General features: G+C 40.3%; 1 protein-coding gene across 9 annotated transcripts in view; it reads left to right on the top strand.

Moving 5' to 3' along the window:
• Window positions 1-20,030, top strand: part of MET (MET proto-oncogene, receptor tyrosine kinase) — a 97,408-nt gene that overhangs the window by 52,868 nt on the left and 24,510 nt on the right. For all 9 annotated transcript variants that reach the window (XM_075743775.1, XM_075743834.1, XM_075743825.1 and 6 more), the window contains 6 exons: window positions 1,271-1,444; window positions 7,228-7,388; window positions 8,569-8,671; window positions 8,880-9,016; window positions 11,414-11,578; window positions 12,442-12,541. In XM_075743775.1, the coding sequence (XP_075599890.1) occupies window positions 1,271-1,444; window positions 7,228-7,388; window positions 8,569-8,671; window positions 8,880-9,016; window positions 11,414-11,578; window positions 12,442-12,541 (840 nt within the window). The remainder of the gene's footprint in view (window positions 1-1,270; window positions 1,445-7,227; window positions 7,389-8,568; window positions 8,672-8,879; window positions 9,017-11,413; window positions 11,579-12,441; window positions 12,542-20,030) is intronic.

Raw genomic sequence — 20,030 nt, 5'->3', positions numbered from 1 at the left:
AACATTGGAGAGGCAAGTTTCCTCCAAGATTTTTTTTTTTTTCTTACTAAACAAACCGACAGCCTAATATTGAGAAATGTTTAAATAACATAAGAGCTGTGATATAAACCAACAAAAGCCAGGAAATGCAAATTTTAAGGCTGAAACCCCGTCCTTAATTCAAGTGCTTGCAAAGAAAAAACGCACAATGGCTTAAAGAAAGAATGGTGCTCAGGGTTTCCTGGCTTTTGTTGGTTTGTGTCATAACGTTGTAACTTTTCAAGGAGGGGTGTGTGCGCAAGAGTTACGTGGGTGTGTTTAAAACTGGGAGTCAGTGTTCATAGCAAGGTTTGAAGATTGCTTTAGCGTGTAGTCTAGAAAGGGTTAATAAACGATGAAGACCTGTCATAAATATGCTATTGTCATAAGTAGATACGCATTGTAGAATGGCTTTAAAACATCAGCAGATAATATTACAGATAATCCTAAACCATAATCGTAAGCAATAATTTGAGCCCTTGAGTCCTATAAGAATTTACAGAAATACATCAGCCATTAGTAAAGATGGTTATTAATCATTTACTAGAAATGTGTGAGATATTTATAAGAATAATCCTCAAGAAAATATCCAAAATAAGTTAAAGGAAGGTACTGAAGTGTAAAGAAGTATGATGTACTTAAATAGTAATGTAATTATATACTCATTTTAATATTTTGACTAAAATAATTCTTATATATTTAGAGTGACTATTATCCTAACTATCCTGATATTTTAAATAATATAAATTTTAATTCATAGTTTAGGTATAGTATAGGTTTTTGATGGTAGGTGTTAAAAAACAAGTACATGGGCAGTCACATGCTGTAAGTATGTCACAGATATTTAATACAAAGTTGAAATAGCCATCATGACTATTTTTACAAATGTATGAACTAAGGCATACTGAGATACACTGTTTTTTTTCCAAGAACTAGTGCAGAATTGGGAGGAGCGCACTGCTGTTTTCTTTTTCCATCAGCAAAAAATGCTATCTTGCTGTAAACACCAGATGCTGGTAGTAACTGTATATAACATTAAGATGCCTTTAGGCTTTCTCCCAAGCGAATTTAAAATCATGTCAGTTAAATTACTTATAAGATCCTATAATTACTGAGCTAAAGAGAAGTCGAACCGTGGCTTGCACATCTGAAATCTGAGTAGCACCACGGTGCGCTGCATAAATAGAGGCTCTCCTTGCCGCTTTGTGCATGTATCAAAAGGATCTCGTGCATCATGCCTTTCCACCGACAGATAACGAAGATCCCGCTGAAGGGGCCGGGCTGCCATCACTTCGGGTCCTGCAGCCAGTGCCTGCTGGCGCCTCCCTTCATGCAGTGCGGCTGGTGCGGCCAGCAGTGCCTCCGGGCTCACCAGTGCCCCGGCCACACCTGGACACAGGACACCTGCTTGCCTACAGTTTATGAGGTAAAACGGTGGATTTTCTCATATCTTCTCTGAGGGAGGAACGCAGTCTGCGCTCTGTGGACATTTTCTGTTTATTTTTGTTCAATTTTGATAAATGAAGTGTCTGCTCTCGTTGACCTCCCCTCGGCCTTGGTGTCCGTAAAGCCTCTGGCTGGACACACAGCCTGAAGGCTGCAGGCTCACGGTGGACAGGTCTGTCTGATCATCCTGCCTTGCCAGGGGAGAGCCCTGGCCCTCCAAAGCACTCGTGGTGGGGAAACAACATGGGTCTGAGCCAGCCTGGCAGGGGTCTGACAGGAAAGGCCAGTCATGAAAAGGGGAACCTGTCCTCTCAGACCCCTCTCAAAGGGAGGAGGTGGAGGAAAGTACTTCTGCCCGCAGCTGCCAAGGCCTGACCCAACACAGGACGTCTCCAGCCCCTGCCAGTCATCCATCCCCACGCTGCCTCCAGTGCTGGAAGAAAGGGCAGTGATCTCATCAATACTTATAAATATCTAAAGGACAGGTGTCAAAAGGACGGGGCCAGACTCTTTTCAGTGGTGCCCAGTGACAGGACAAGGGGCAACGAGCACAAACTGGTGTACAGGAAGTTCCAACTCAATATGAGGAAAAACTTCTTCACTCTGAGGGTGACAGAGCACTGGCACAGGCTGCTCAGAGAGGTTGTGGAGTCTCCTTCTCTGGAGATACTCAAAACCCGCCTGGATGCGATCCTGTGCAACCTGCTGTAGGTGATCCTGCTTTAGCAGGGGAGTTGGACTAGATGATCTCCAGACGTCTCTTCCAACTCTTACCGTTCTGTGATTCTATGATTCTATTTCCCTGCGGGGAAAAGTCCCTCTCTCCCCTACCTAGGCTTTGCGACAGAGCTGTCAACCAAAACACCACCCTGGGGGAGATGTTTTTTCCTAACATCCCTCCCCAGCTCCTTGTTCCCATGGATCCACTTGCCACTGAGGGGGACGAGCCTGTAGCCGCAGCCCTCCCTGGGACGGGGACAGCCGGAGGCTGCTGCCAGCCAGCCAAAGCCCATAAAGGGTGTGCAAGAATGAAACCACATGAACGAGTGGAGAGCTGCACTGGCACATTCCTGCTTTAATTCAGCTATGGTTAACACAGGATTCGTGCTGGCCAACTGTACGTGTAACCAAATCATCCTGTGTGAAGTATGACATAGCTGTGAAGGCAGAGGTTTATAGGGCACTTAACAGACTAGAAAACTGAGGGAAGGACAAGCATAAAACTTTCTGGTAGCACTTATACCCATTTACTTTTGTTAATGCATTTAAACTATACCATGTAGTTAAAAATACCTTTTCCTTTATGGACATACAGCTTATAAATGGACATGTAAATTTGGCATGCTAAACTCTCAGAGAGAAAAGGAGGCAAAAGGGTTTTTTAAATAAATAATATATTTCTTTCAACCAGGCAGCTGATTTCATGTACAACAGCTTTTTAAAGAGTAGACAGGCAAAACTGCTAATAATCTAGAAACACATGTTTACAGGTTTTTCTTTGTTTTTCTTTTCCATGTTTACCTTTCAGATACAAAATTTAGGATTCATACAGGCAAAATTCAGTGAACAACAATGAAGCATTATAGGAATCAAACCCAAAATGGATGGACGGGGGGGGCTGTTTGCCTTGCCTTCTATTGCCATTTACCTTTGGGCAAAGGAGATGTAAAAACATTGCTAGTGCAGAATGTGAATAGTTTGCTTTCACTTTATACAAGAACACATTTATTTCAAAAAGGCTGTATTAGATGATCAAATAGTCCTTTCTCACCTTAATTTGTATGAGACTATGAATGACCATTTCAAAGGGATACACTGAAAATTAGTCCTGATACATTTTTATGTACCTGTGCAGGACCAATCTACTCGCACGTATCCTGCATAGCTTGTTTAGTCTTTCCTAGAACTCAAGCACAAGTAGCATCCCTTAATATTTTTTCTTGGCAAAACTTTCCAGCAGTGGCTGTATATTGCCATGCCTCCAAAAAGATTTCTAAGGCTCTGAACTGCTTAGTTTCTGATTTTCGGAGGTGCTGAGCTCATGTAGCCCTCTTTAATTTCAATTATGAGGGCGTGTGCTCAGCAGTTTTAAGAACCAAGTACCTGGAGCCCATGCAGAGATGCTTAGACCGAGAGGTGCATCCCCCAGGCCAGCTCTGCGGTCCCTGAGAAGTTGTGGGGAGGACTCATCCTGGAGAGCGTGCCTTGGATGTGGGGCAGCGGGAGCAGGCGTGGGGCTGGCTGGGTACTCCCCTTCCCCATGTGGCTCGGCCCTGCCTGCTCAGCAGAAGCCCAGTCTACCCCTGTAATGAATATGGATCTGTGGCACTGATGGATCTTAAAGTGAATCTCGAATTACAGCGTGCCCATGTTGGTAGAAGTTGCTTCTAGAAGGCTTGTAAGGAAAAAAATGGAGCTGAGTACTTAAATCCCTTTGGATTGCTAGCTGTTAAGACAGATTTCATGCTCTACTGGACCATGACATTTAACATTATTACTGAAAAAAATATAAACCAGATTATTCATCATCTTCTGATCTGTCTTTAAACCCATATGCATAAAATGTGAGAAAAAAGCTTGTTTTGTTCCTAACAAACAGAGGATGACCTGCTTTGCATAGTATCTGAAATTCAGTCCAAACCCCCCCCTTAATATTTTGCAGCTTTCAGAGGGAAGGGACAGATTGCTTGAGATATGTCATATGATCGCTTTAACCTGAGGGGAACACAGAGCTTCTCCAAGGTCGGGTCCAACGGACGTTAGCTAAGTCTTCAACAGTGTTTTCCCAGGTTGCGCAGAGTGGTGCGCAACAGGGAAATAAAAAAAAGATATTTTCCTGTCATGAGGGGTGGCAGAGAAGAAACCCAGAGTTTTCCTGTGGAGTCCTGCAGATCCTTCATCCCTCTGCCCTGCTTTAAGCGCTTTTCCTTGGAGCTGTGTGTGGCAGGGAGCGGCCCCATACCCTAGCCCTGCCCAGGCACCTCCCCTGCTACAGACAGCCCAGCAGGGCTTGCACCAGGACACGTCCCCACCAAAGTCCAGCTCCCACCCCACACCTCAGCGCTGTACCCCACTCCCATCTACTGCCTCTGCCAGCATTGAGGCGTGTTTTTGTGAGCATGGACAGGCGGTGCTAGAGGAAAGCCAGGGAACTCGGAGGAGGTTCCTTGGAGATCACTTGGTGCTGGAACAAATTGCAGGCATCTGCGTGCAGCGTTCCGGTCATGCTGAAAGGTGAACAGCGTAAAGAAGAAATAAATTGGTCTCCCTTTTGATTCTTTGTTGTGGTTAAAAACCTGACATGGTTTGTTGTTGTTTTTAAAGTGAGTCATTTTATCTGGCTTTTGTCTCAGACATATCAAGAACATCAGGCCTTCTGCTGCCTGTTTAGGTTGGAGGTTTTGCTGGAAATTTCACATGTGGCCTGTACATGTTCTTGCCTCTTAATTAAAATGAATGGGCTGCTGAAACTTTAATAAATGGATACTTTCTTTCACAATTTATAAACTATGTGAGTTGATATTAGCATAATGGCTGTCAACATCAACAAAAGAAAAACACAATACTTGAAATTTTTCCGAAAAGAAAAATAAAAGATCACTTTCTGTCCCTGAACCCAAAATCCAGAGAGCAGCAAGGAGAAGCACAACATCAGGTCTTGGAGCAGGACTTACTCCATCTTATGAGTGGAGTTTCCTTGCTATTGAGAACTTTCAAATCGTAAATTTCACAGCATTTATAACTGATTTCTGATACTGCCTGCATGATGTAAGCACACAGAAATTGCTTATGTATGCCTCAGCTGAAAGTCTAGGAGGTTGACTATTCATTCCTGTCAACTATCCCAAGAAAAAGTCTGCAAAACTACATTTAACTTTCAGTAGTTTCATCATACAGAACAAGTGGAATAAAAATAAAGAAATTAATAAAAAAACTCTGGGGGAATTTCTGCAGAACTTAAGTTGAAAAGTGTAAGATCTGGTTTATTTTTTGCTATCTACTTGGAAGTCTTGCCTTCTAAATTTGCCGGCAGAATGTAATAAATGCTTTCACTCTCCCTCAATTAAGGCACATGGGCTGCTATCACAAGTCTCTTTTGGCAGATAAGGTCACTCAAAACCAGTTAAGTGCCTTTGGTTTTTATTCTGCATGGCTTTGTGAAGCCCGATTTTAACGCCCTTATTTTGCTAACTTATGGATTACATTTCAGACTCTTCAAATACCACATGTCAATGCATTATTGTACAAAACATCCTGTACTCCCACAGAGCAATTTCAGTTTCTGCTAGGGTTTTGTTACGCCAAAAATAGATAGTGCGCTGAGATACTAAGTAGAGTGGAAAACTAGGATCTGAAGTCAATCCAGATTTTGAAGAAAAAGACAAAGAAACAAGGGAAAGTTAAAGTTGGGAACAGCACAGACTCCACAGGATACAATACTGCTCCACGCTCTTAGCTGCAGTGTTGCGTGTCAGGAAGCTGTGCGAGCATCACTCCTTTTTTATCGGATTTGTGCAGAAGTACTATTCCTGCATAGGTTCCTTCTTCTTTGCTCATTGAGAGCTGATTCAAGGCTCATTAAAACAGGAGAGATTCCTACTGGCTTCAGTGCATTTTACATCAGACTCTTTGTCTGCTTTCTAATGGGGGCAGTAAATTTCCCTATATAGAATATATGGTATAATTCTTTTGAAGTATTCTTCAGCTGCCTTTCTATCTACAATAGTTCATTTGTGAGAGTCTTGAAGTATAGCTACAAGAGAGTTGAAAAGAAATGTGCTGTCTTACTGGATTTTCAGATAAAATAATAGCCAAGTATCTCTCAAACACTTGCCTTTTAGCTTGAAAATGAAGTCGGGTCCTTTGAAAGGCACAGCTGTATTGCATTTTAGGGGCAAAATTACTATCAGTAAAGCATTAAGTCTAAGACATTTAGGCACTATGACCACAAGTATAAATTCAGTCTTTCATTCTCTGTTGTTTGTCCAGTGGTACTGGCATGTTTGCAAAATTATGCAGTATTGTTAAAAGTCCCCGTAAACCCTGAACCAATATCTTTTTGATTTTTTTTTTCCACTGGCAGTACTGACCAGTACTTGTACTGAGTTTTGTAAGACTTCTATAGTGTTCCTACATTTTTCCCACCATTGTTATATTTTACAGGACAATTTACAATATACAGAAAAAAAAGCATTTCCTTTGTAGATTGTCTCTGTGTTTCTGAGGGGTAGTTTATTTTTAACTCAGAATTAGAGGTGACCAAATGTAAAAGATTTAAGGAAAGAATAGCAGAAGTCACGTTAACTTTATCACAGCCAACGCGATATCGGATTTTGGTGTCTTTGAAGCTACTTCACTCTGGACCTGACTTTCATCAAGCTGACAAAAAAATGGTCATTTTGGGGCTCTTTTGTGTTCAGCATTCAGGTTCTAACAAAATAAGTACATTGTATGTTTAACATGCCAGAAATAAGATGTGAAAGACAAGAACGGCGGGATTTAAAAGACTATTACAATGCACAGCTTGTTCAGTGCCCCTAAACACTATCCTTCAAAGCTTTCTAGTATAGGTTTTTTATTTATTGCTACTGTCAGAGAAAGCTCATAATGTGACAAATGTAAGGTGAAGAACAATTAAGATGAATGGTAGGACATAGTCTACCAGAAGAAATGCTTTTTCTAAAATTATTCCTTTGCACATTCTTTAACTCCATTTGAAGTTCAAGAAAACCTGATGTAACTAACACAATATTTTTTCAACAGATTCTCCCAAGTAGTGCTCCCTTAGAAGGCGGGACAAGACTGACACTGTGTGGATGGGACTTTGGATTCAGCAAAAATAATAAATTTGAATTAAAAAATACAGTAGTCCATATCGGAGGACAAATTTGTGCTCTGGAAGCAAAATCTAGCAACAAAAACAAGTAAGAAACCTAAAATGTGAATTTCCTTTTATACAGATGTTCTTTATGTTCTTTACAATATAAACATTCAGTCTGTAAGTGTCATCTCCAATTCTGAAATTTCAAACAGGAAACAATCCCTTGGTTTGATAAGGTCCCCAAGAAAAAAGTGCTCTAATTGGAGATCAAATAAATCTAGTTAATGCTGATAGCTCCTGCAGCAGCTTTTTCTGGTTTGTCTGCGACATGCTGTTCAACATCTGTGGGAGCTGGCAAGAATGAAACTATTCAAAGGTTTGAAAAGGGGGAAGGTTCCTTTGGCCAGGATCCTGCCAGGCTCAGTTATGTCACCTCCATCTTCCTGATCTGTGAAACTGCTGCAGAGAAACATGAGAAGATGCAGGTATTTTGTCATCCAGAGGCTTATAACCCTCAGCTGCACCTCTCTTCCTCCTCCTTAGAAATAGTATTTGAGACAGTGGGATAATGGCTTAAGTTTAAGACAGAGGTTATTCCAGTTGTTATCTTGAAGAAGTAGGAAGTTCAATGAATATCCTCTCTCACTTCAAAGGATATGACTGTCTTCTACCAAAGCAATGTGCAAATCATGGCATGGCTTCCCCTATTCATATATATATAGCAGTGAAGTATCACGCTCCAGAAGTATTGAGCACTCTCCTAACTGCTATCCTGAACAGTCTTAATGCAAACAAAATGATTTAAGGAGACTAGCACATATATGAGACTGTGTAAATGTAGTGACACATGCTGCCACAAAAGTTGAAGTTTAATTTTTGCTAATACTTAAATTTATACAAGAAACTTGTGTATATGATGCATTTTTTCTAATTCTGTTGTCTGCAAAAATTTGGCACTAAAGGAAAATTCCAAAAACCAACTCAGCCATTGAACAGGAGGTATTTGTTTTCTCTAGCATGCTTCTTTTTTTCTGAAATTTATTTGATATACTGAAATTATTTTCTCTGGCCATGTATAAACACCACAGTGTTTGTATTTAGTATTGAAGACGATGACCACAGTTCTTTCAGCTGTTATTTCTGAAATGTCCGTGATGTGCATAGATTGATGACTTGTTTAGTATGAATCTTCCACTATTATGAGTTTGAAGTGGTTCTATTTTAATACAAAAAATCAAGCCAGAAAAAAAATGTAATCCTATCTTTTTCCTTGTTTTCCAAAGGCTGGAATGCACAGTTCCTGCTGCAAAAAATCCAAGTTTTAATATATCCAGTAGTGTTTCTGTTGGACATGGCAAAACACTATTCAATACATTTTCATACGTGGTAAGCACTATGATTAAAACTTTATTGTCAAAATTATATTCAATATTAACTGGAAGGAGACTCCTCATGAGTCCAATCCAGTATGGCAATTCTATATTCCTGTTTGCTTTATTATTACTTCATGGAAATGCTAATAAGTGTTTTAAGATTCTTCCTTTTCATATTTTGAAAATAATTTAACAATCCACTGTTCTTTATCCCCCCTCAGAATCCTGTAATAACAAGTATCTCTCCCACCTATGGCCCCAAATCTGGAGGAACATTGGTGACTATAGCTGGAAAATACTTAAACTGTGGAAAATCAAGAAGGATTTTTGTTGGTGAGAAACCATGCACCTTGAAAAGGTAATGTACTTACTGAAAAGTGTTGCCTTTAATATTGAAATGGCTTGGTTAAAATGTCTTGGAGTAAAAAAAACTACAAATGGGCATTACTCTCGTCTCCTCGTGTTACATATCGGAGAATTGATACTGCAATAAGCATTCAGTTCTGGATTACATCCTGAATTTAGGATGTCTGAAAGGTTCCTAGAAGGGATGACAGTTCCCTAGAAGACTTGTTTATTCTGTAATGCCTTCATTAACCTCATTAAAAGGTTGCATAGAGAAATAGCGAATCGGCTTCTAATGGACTAGAAACTGCCCATTTCCCATCATTTTTGCCACCTCGACTCCCACACACTAATACACTTGTATTAACAATTCATGCAGCAGCTCCCAGTGAGCAGCCAGGTTACCATTTCCTACTGGTTTGTTTGATGGAAACCTAACCAGTGTGGGGATGTGTATCCCGTGCAGAGGAGCTGCTATTTCTGCACTACTGTCAGTGAACAGCCTCCAAAACAGAGGCAGCATCAGTTTGGGAGTTTTCCTGGTATATATAAAATTGTTTTGAGGATTAAGCCAGAATTTCTTGTGGCTCTGTACTGGATCCAGTAGGAGCTCGGTCAAGAATCTTTGACATGCTCTGTGTGCAAATTCCTTCAATCCCAGCTGAATATAAATGTTAAATACCAAGCACAGATTCGCTGCTATGGGCAGACAAGCGTTCTGAATTTGGTAGCCATTCTACCGTGGCACGAATCCTGCTTGGTCCTGTTTTCAGGTGCAGCAGGGTGCCTCCAGAATTGTCACCTCTGCAGCCAAGGGCTGAATCTGGCCCGCCATGTTCCAGGAACAGAATGATTATGGAAAGACGTAGTGGTGAAGCATCACACTTGCAGAGAACATGGGGAAGCAATAGCCTATTAGTTAATGTCAGACTCAAAGTCAGGAGAGCTAAATTTTATTCTTTGCTGCTAAATGATTTATTGTATTCTGTTGATCAAATCAGCTAAGTCTGACCAAATCAATAAAGGGATTTAGGTATTCAAGTCTGATATTTAATCATTCTCAAGATCTTCAGCACTTCTATTCAGTGGCTACTTAATAGTTTAGGGTGGCGTTTATTGATGTTATCATCTCAACTGGTCAACTAATGGACAAATATATAAACCTCTTGGGAATGATTCATCTGAGCCATTTGAGACATCTACTGGGGGGGTGAGATGACAGCCAGCTCAGAGGCAGACATCTCCTATGGTCAGGTGGACCTCTAGGTATCGAACTGTAGTTGGGGCTTATCCAGTAAGCATCCCCAGCACCCCTCTTTCTCATCAGCCCAGTTGCCTGGAAACTTCTACATAGGTCTTAGCCAGTTTCTCAAGGCAAGTATTCCTCTACTTAAACTGGCAGCTTTCCCCAGCTCTGAGGGCAGCTAGAGCCAGGGTTTACCTTTTTCCTTAAAAGATGGCAAAAAGCTTCGAGATACATATGAACAAATCACTAACCCCTACAGCACACGGTGAACTCCACCTTCCTGGACAGCTTCAGAAGAGGCAGCAAATGCACCTTTTGTCTAATTTAGAGGCAATCTCTCACAGCCTTTGAGAACGGCCTCACTTGGAGGGCTCCTGGATGTGGTTGGGTCCAAATCACTGAAACCAGCTGGTAGAGTTACATTTGCTTCTCCAGTCAGTTGTTACCATCCCCTCTGATGTGCCCTGCTCTCTGTGGCCACATTTCATGTGCTTCAAGCTTTGGGACTCTCACCCCTCTGCTGCCCACTCACTCACTGAGCTCAGTGTAGGAGGACTTCCATGGCCAAGCATGAGAGAGCAGGGGAAAAGTGAATATCCCAGAGACTCTGCTGCTATGCTGAACTCAGCCAGCTCTTCCTCAATTTTCACCTTCTTGCCCTCTGCCTGCCCCTCAGCAGCACCTGGAGTCAGGAGGTGTCCCCAGGGTAGGACATCTCTGACGTGTTGGTACAACCAGCACCTCTTCTTGAGGTTTTTAACACAGGGTAAATCCTGTGGATTGGAAAGAGTAAGATGTTATCCCTTGGTTACAGCAGAACAAGTCATTCTCCTTAAACCTGGAGCGTGCTGTCATTTTCCGGGCTGGGAACTGCCTTGGCAGGGTGCAGGGGCTGATGAGGCTTTTGTCAGCGCTGGGGAAATACCTTCCAGCAGTCAAGCTGCAAGTCAACCAAATCAAGATGAATCTTGCACCTAAGCAGTGGTGCTGCTGTTTCTACCTCATGCCATGCTTATTGTTGCAATATTATCACCCAGTGGGGGAATCAATGACATTTTTTACAAGTGGATCCTTAGGCGGGGTTGGGGCCCACTAAAGGACAGTGTTTTAAACCAAGTGCATGTTTTATAATGCCGACAAGCAAGCTTTTTTCTGTCCTTCCAGCGTATCGGTGAGCACTATAGAGTGCTACACTCCGGCACAACAAATTCCCCAGGAATATCGTGTGATGGTGGGAATCGACGAAGCTATTCGAGACGTGAGCGGTCATTTCACATACAGAGAAGACCCCGTTGTTTTAAAAATTCATCCAGCCAAATCTTTTCTCAGGTGAGTAAAAGTTTCATATAGAAATAAGAAAAGTAATGAATGAAAGAAGAATGTCTACGCTGCACAGCAATCTATCAAAAGAAATTGCATTTTTATCTCTATCTGCCATGCCAATTGCTTCTATTATGGTGCACTTGCAGAGGGCAGATCATTTCCTTTCAGAGGTGAAGGAGAAGGGGGAAGGGCGCTTCTTTTCTTTATGTGATTTAACTCCTCGCTGCTGCTGAGTGTACCTGTGATGTCCTGCTGAGATACCTACTGTACAGCTAAGTGCGTCTCCTATACTGCGTCTGGACATTACACTGATTAGTGAGGAAACTCATTTAATGTGACAAGTCAGCGGCACTCAGGAGAGCAAATGGATTTTAAAATAGTCTAAATCCAGCGCTACATAAATATTATGAATATATATGTATGGTAGTATGTGTGTGTTTTTAAGTGACATATTTATGGTCTCAGTAGCTCTAATCCAAGCCATCTGCCTTTGCCAAAAAAACGTCAGCAGTAAAAAAGACACCTTTTTCAGCACCACTCAAAGGAAGAAGTTAAGTTAGCAAATGCTACACCCTCCTTTAAAATGTACACATTTGTTTTATATCCTGGCATACCACAATTTTAAAAGTTATTTTATTTTTCTTGTATTTGATTAGTTGTTATAGCAAGTATAAAATTTTGTTTCCCAGAAGAATAATCTCACTGCTCAGAGCTATGTATTTGCATTCATCGCATATATCCCTAATTCTGGTTTTATGTTGTCATTTACTCTAAAATGTAATTTGTAATTAAGATTATCATAGCAGATGTATCATTATCCTACTCATCTTTCTTTTTTTTTTTTTTTTTTTTTTTTTAATTTTTCCTAGTGGTGGAAGTACAATCACAGCTCAGGGAATCAACTTGAACTCAGTGTGCTTTCCTCAGATGGTGATTACTGTACCTAAACTGGGAATGAACTTCTCTGTGGTGAGTCAGTCTTGAAGAAGACAATCTGTTATCTTGTCATTTTTGTGTGGTGAATGGCATGGAATTTTCAGTCAAAATACTTTGATTTTTGCCTCGAAACTTCGGGGCTTCCACCGACATTTTGGTGTTTTCTGCACAGACTGTTTCCACTGCATAGGCAAAACTCAACAACAAATTTGAAATTAAGCTGGGGGTAGAACAACAGTTTCCAAGGAACCTTTTCCAAAGAAATAAGCCTTTTACAGTATCTGATAACAAGATTTTTATGTTGTAATTTAACAATGCAAATTCACTGACTAAACACAGAACAATGCAGTACAGGTATGTCATATTACACAGCAAGTTCAAGTGCTACTGTAGGTAGGATATATATTCAAATGGTGACTGTGGATATAAAAGGAAAATGGAACAAGCATCAAAGAAAGGAAAAGTAAATATGTAAAATCAGAAGTAAGTATTATTTTGAAGAATTTTTGATTGCCAAATTACCTATTGGGGCAAATCTTTCCTAACTTATCAAATTTCAGCAGCTAAGTTTTAAGAGAGGTTTGGGCTTTTGCAGTTGGGTACCTCTGCATGAACAGAGGGTCAGTCAGGGATCTGAGCCTTCTTTTGTTACCTAAGTTGATAATACACAGTGTCTAAATGTAAATAAGGTGATCAGATGTGACCATGTGATCTACTTTAATTTTTATTAGGCGAACATGACATTTATTGGCTAGTTGTATTGGAACTCTTTCCTGTAAGCTTTTGTCTACACATTTGTCTTGCACCTCCAACATTTTCTTACCCTGTAAGGTCTGTTCAGCCTAACTGAAGCTAAATTGACCTACACTCTTCATGACATGCTACGCTACTGCTCATATTCTCAATTTATTTCTAATGATCATCATACACTATTTCCTGTATTGAATTCTAAGTATTAGACATAGGTTTGCTCAAAGCATTTTAAATGGTATGTCTGCAAATCTGCAGTCTTTTATAGCTTCAAGGTCATAATATTCTTCATGATCCTAATTTGTATAATATTATGAGTGTCGGGACCTGAATTTCAGCTGGATGTAATCGTGGCTTGTAATTTAATGGGTTCAGATTTTAATCTTAAAAATCAGTGCCCCGACAATGAAACACGGCATTCAATGTTATCAAAAAGACACTTTACCCATGAGTCGGAAAGCAAAACATTTCAGTGAAATCAACCAAACTCAAAATTTATTAGGTTTTGAGTAATGTATGATTATTTCTAAGTACAAAAGATTCCCAAAGAAAAGATCATTGCTGAAATCAGCTCTTTAGATTTTGCTTTGTGTGGATTTTAGCAGTCTTTCTTCTGAAGTAAAGATCATTCACTTGCTTTCTCTGTTCCCCTGTGAGAATATGCAATATTGCTTCTCTTCAGGCCCTGATTCTGCATACCTTGCTTGTCAAATATTTGGGACTTCCTCAGAATTTCAACAGACTTGAAAGGATCTGAAGTTTTAAAGAACTAAATCCACTGTCCAGAAGTGACTGGGAACTCCACACAATGAACACTGTAGAGTTTACTCTCTCCCACAAATACTGGGGAGCAACCTTTACTTTGAGCAGTGGTTTGCTGCCATCCTGCCTTTTAAACTGCTATTGAAAAAAGACGTGGACATGGACAGTCAGGATTATCTCCCTTATTCTTTTACTTTTCATACCTTGCGGTGTATGATATCTGCCAATGCACAAGAAGAAGCAGGTCTGACCCTCCTTCTCCATAAGGATATCTGTCCCCTACCACTGCTGATCTCTAAGAAACTACCCCAGTGTAAAAGCAGCTGTACACAAGTTCATTCTGCCTGCAGAAGGGATGGAATATAACCTCAAACAGATTATAATCTAGAGTGTTTTATCCTTTGACACTGCCCAAGCAATATATTTTGCTCTATTGATATTAAAGGCTTTTGGCACTTGGTGGCTTTCCCTGCAGCCCAGGGAAACCCCTGCCTCCGTGGCAGCCCAGCGCTGCTTGCCATTTGTTCTGCCACTAGGCTTTACCTCAAGCTTATTTCTCAAGGAAGGATATTTGTTCTCAGGGAGAAGGGGAGATTTATAAGTGGCAAAACAAGATTGCACTGTGTAACTGAGGAAATTGCTGGTGGAGGATGCCTATGGCTGCAGCCTGCCCCATCCTGTGCTGGAGACTCTGGGCCTTATGCATGGGTGATATGCCAAAAAACCAAACTTTTATCCAGTCATTACAAAAATAAACAATAATGAGGAACTATTTCCAGCAGGGATCCAGAGCACTGCAGTGACCAGCTATCCCATTTATAAAGGAGAAAACAGGTTGTGGTCCTGAATAGACCAAACTCAGACAAACAGTACAGTACAAACCAAAATGATGAAGTCCTATAGCTGAGGTTATATGTCTTTTTGCTTCCTTAGTTTGGGAGAGGAGAGCTGAGTGATTATTTTAAATTGTTATTTAAGACCTTTTTCTTCTCAGTTTTCTCTCACCAGCCTCCTCCAAGAAGCTGCTTTTGTCAGCATTCAGAATCTCTGGCTCTTGGGAAAACCAAAGCCAGCACTGAAACACATCCCAAAGCATCAAAGGAAAGTACAGCTGGGAGGGACCACAAAGACCTGTCCTGGCCCACTTCCCTGCGGCAGGAACAAATGTATGCAGACCACTGCCTGACAGATAGTTGTCTAGGCTGTTATTAAAGCTCCTTGTGAAAGAAATTTCACAACCTCACTTAAACAAACTTTGGATAGAGCTGCTCTACCTGCTTACCTAGTGGTTTGGAAAGACTTTTTTCTAATAATTAACCCAAATCCTAGCTGCTAATTAGCTATCTTCTTTTTTAACCCTCAGTGGACACAAACAACAGATTACCAGTCTCTCCTGCTAATTTTACATATTTGCACTACATTATGATTCAGCCTTTCTCTTTTCCAGTTAAAACAAACCACACTGCTCCAAATTCTCCTGATACATGTTGTTTCATAGAGCTCTGCTCATTCTTTCTGCCACCTCTCAGACTCTCTCCCATTTGCCTAAAACTGGTGGTGCCCAATTTAAAAGAGGTCTCGTTCTTTTCTGTGAGCTGTCTCTCCGTAAACCCTTCATTCACTCCATCAGGTTTAACTGTGGCCTAGAGCCCTGATGGAGTTGCAGTGTGAGTGGAAGGTCACTTTTGTAAGTAGCAGGAGCTGTTGGGGATGCTCTGCATCCCAAAGCCTCAGGGAGCAGAGCCAGCTGACGTGCCCTGGGGCGTTTGCTGTTCTCTGCCTGTTTCTTTCCATCTTAGTGGAAGAGATGAGCGGTATAACTGGTAAAAGAGTTTTTCTGGAACAACTTCCCATAAGAAATGCAGTTTCACTGAAACTGAAAAGTTTTGGGGGCAACATGCAAGCCCTCTAAAGAAGAAAAAGTTAAGATGAGCTTTTCAGCTATCATGTTAGAAGTTCCAATATTTCTGAAACTTTTTCTTCTATAAGGCAAAAATGCCTTGCTTCAACTTTATCAGTTTAATTTCATATTTATTTAAATTTCCTTAAAATTATTCAATACTGTGTTCACTCTAGTTGTGTTTATATTACATTCTATGTTAACACTATCAAAATAATACATTTTGCCTTCTTTGAATTTGGTATTTCAACAAGTGAAAAAAACTGTTCTAGAGTTACTGAACCATATGTTTCAATATTTGCAATGTGTTTCTTTTTAATTTCTATTTATTTCATGAGTTTTTCTGAAGAGTTGTTCTGACTAGGAACAAAAAATACAAATTTAGGCAGTGCTGCATAAATTCCCAACAGCTCTTGATAATGCATAAGGATACACTAACCCTCTCAATTCAGCTCACACGTCCAGTTCCTGTGTGAGGTGCACAAGAAGGGAACCAGCTCATTCCTTCCTTTCACTTTGCATTGTGCCTGTAAAAAAGCTTTGCACAATTTGGAATGGTGTTTGGTCAGGAGCCTGTTTACAAAATAAGTGGCTTCTAACCTCTGCTTATAAGTCGTGCTGTATGATTCTTCTGCTTCTGAAGCTCTTCAGGCCAATATTTTCTGTACTTTGCATTAATACCCCAATAGTAAACAAGTGGTCATTTGGGGATGCTTTGCTGTAGCATTTTTAATATTCTATCCATATTGGATAGAATATATAGTGGATATATATTCCCACTGCTTAATCTCTTCTAACCATGAATGTCCCAAGATATGTAAGGTTGCAGAATTAGGGAGCAGCACCTTTTAATGCATGACCTTCAACAACTGGCCCTATAGCTATGCAAGATCATCTCTTTCCACAGACTTTTAACTATCTCTTCAGTAAGTAGTCTCTTGAATGATCTTTAGCATTTCTTAATTGTTCCCTGTTAGATGCCATTTCCTGCTGTATTACAGGAGAATTTTAAAATACTCTAAAGTTCCTTCAATGTTTAGAAGTCTGTGAACAATCCATACTCATAATACTCATCAAAATGCGTAGAATTCACCTGCGAGTGTCTACCTTAGATTTATTAAATAATGATAGAAGAAGTTCCCTGAAAACTGTGGATGGTGAGCATGTGATATTGAAGATATTCCTGACTACCTGTCCGAAGACATTCAGGATTGGAGCCTCTATCAGTGTTGACTCTGTGGCATAATGCTGCCACAGAAGCCCAGCAAAGAGTTTCCCTCATGGAGGGGAACCATTGGCCTTTCATTCTGTGCCGAATCTGCATCTCATGCACATCTCCTGGCAAGGAAAGAGTGCAGCAGGGGGTGTCAGGGAAAAGCCCACTCTGTGAAATCTCCAGGGTGTCAAGGATGTGGTGATAGCAGATACATTGACCATCCCAAGCCCAGGGAGGAATTTAGACTCCCAGTCTATATTGGTCATGTTGTGTGAAGGGCTGACTCTCAGACCCAGAAGGAAGAGAGGTTTTACTCTACCTTCTGCTCCAATGATCTGATAGACTGAAAGTATCATCTCCCATAGCTTCATCCAAGAAGACAACTAGAATAAAAATGCTACCCATCCATTAGGGCCATTCATTGCACTACCTGAAATAGCAGCAAAAGCCAATGAGTTCTCTGAAAAATCTTCAAGATACCCTGCTTGTATGTCACTGCTCAGTTTCTCACCTACACAGAAAAGCCTTCTGAATGGGCTTTCCTCAAGTCAGACCTGAATTCTCATCTCTTCCTATTGAGAAATCATCCTTTGGCAGAGATAGTTGGAGAGTCTCCTGGTCTGTTTTTAACGTCATTCATCTTTCATTCCTCACTGGAACTCCAAAAGTTTACTTTTTATGAAAGGACAAATTGGCCCTTTTCTCCCTTCTGACTGCTACAGATCCCGTAATACACATCCAACTGCCCCTCTCTTATCTGGGTCAGCTGCTAGGAGACCTCTGGAGCTCAGAGGTCCTCCCTCATACTTTTCCTGTTGTTCTGTCAGATGAAAAAAAATTGAATTGGGCACTGAAGTTCAGATTCTGTAGGTCAGGTTTGAATTAATTGCCTCAAGGGTCATATTTTACAAATGAAACAAGAATACATACCTTTAAGTGATGAGTCATATGCATTGTGCAATGGATTATTATTCCCTTTGGGTTATAGTATTTATTTATGCTTGTGAAATGGTCCATAATTTTTACATCTTTTCTTATTGTCCTCAGATTTAGATTATAGTCACAGGAAGAATGTAGGCTTAGCTTTTAAAGTGAATGTGCTTTAAAGCCTAATTAAATAAAAGTTAAAGGTGCAGGGTGATAGGCAGTATCTTAATTGAGAAGGCAATAGATTGAATTAGGGTTTTTTTGGTATAGATCCTCAATCCAATATTTCTTGAAAACTAAACCATCATATTCTTCAATTGCTAAAACCAATTTCAAGGCAAAAATGTCATGTCAAATCATGTACCAATAAGGGCATTGCAAATAAGATTTTTCTTGACCTTACCAATCAGTCACATTGCATCCCCTCCAAAGAGTATTATTAGATTTTTATCATTTTCTGAAAGCTTCCTCTTCAGAGACCAGCCTGATAAAGTAAAGTATCTGATTCTAATAGATAGCCACAAACAAAGTTATGAATACCACTGCTATTCATTTAAGGGACATCACTACTCTACAGTAGATAAAAAGTCTAATGAGTTTACATTAATCAAATAAATATAATGATTACCTGGGACATGTTTGGGTTTATAATTATATGTATTTTACTAATCCCTTTTTAGAATTGACACAATATGATAGATATCTTTACAAATATTCATATATCATGGAAAAGTATAGCTTGATCATCCATTATACTAATGATGGATCTTATTATTACCATACTGATTTAAATGAATTTCTAGATCCATGTGATATAACAAAGCCTGAGGTATCAATGATGTATAACAAGATATTCAAAAGAGGAAGAACAGTCTAATACTGTAAGCAAATGGAGCAAAATTCCGCCTTGTCTTGTGTCCCACAGATTACCTTCTTATCACAGGGGATGCACAAATATTTGTGATTTTGTGCTAGGAATCTAAATGGGCTATTAGTTACATGTGTGCAAGTCCCATTAGCATCACTGAGAGCTGCACTGAGTTATTCAACTGAGTGCTGAACTCGCAGCTCACAGGCATGTAATCCTTGTTGTAGAGCTCTAAAACTCTGGTGCTGAGTTTCAGAGCCTTGAAAATGTTTCCCTTGGCAAATTCAAGATTTCACAATATTATGCACAGAAATATGAATTGCTGTGCTGATAAGAAAAAGTGCTGATTTTTAGATATCTAATCCCACTTTTCAGGCTAATGTGAGTATATAACTGATATAGCTTGAATGGTTATGTCACTGCTTTGAAACATCAAAATTACATTGCATTAATTTAGCATATTAGAGACAAATGTGAACTAATTTCACAGCTCCTTCAGGCAGCATTTTATAATGAGAGCCAATTTAATTTGAAAAACAAAACAGAAAAAATATATATTTATTGGCCTTCTCTAGATGTGCAGAGGTGTTCAACAGCACTGTTGGCTTTCTGGGGAAATTTCTTGTAGAACAAATGTAAGATTTACAATGACTAGGAGCGAAGTCCCGTTCTCCTTCAACCATATCCATGGTAGGTAGCATGAAAGGGAGGCACAGAGAAGGGAGTACACGATACAGGCACAAACAGGCCACTCTGCGGTTTGCGTGATGCTGCCCAGCAGCCACCGTGCCTCCCCTTGATGCTTGTGGATGTGCTGTTGACATTATAATCAAATTAGTCATGTAGAAACCTTCACAGTCAAGAGAGAGAAGTTGACCCTTCTAGAGCACTGTTAATCTGATTAAAGCTATTGTCTAAAACGGATCAAATGAATCCCACTCTAGGTGACCTGTTTCCCTCTGTTAACTATAAAGGCAGTATAGACCACTAACTCCAATGCAGGTGTCTGGATGCAGTCTAGATGAATCCCATCTGCAAGGATTCACATTATCCCTGCAAACTGCCTAAACTCAGCTTCAGATCAGGCTGCCTGCCCTGC

Source organism: Balearica regulorum, chromosome 1, assembly GCF_011004875.1.
Source record: "Balearica regulorum gibbericeps isolate bBalReg1 chromosome 1, bBalReg1.pri, whole genome shotgun sequence".
Classification (NCBI taxonomy): domain Eukaryota; kingdom Metazoa; phylum Chordata; class Aves; order Gruiformes; family Gruidae; genus Balearica; species Balearica regulorum.
The sequence above is the reverse complement of the archived record's forward strand: the minus strand, read 5'-3'. Positions and strand labels throughout refer to the sequence as shown.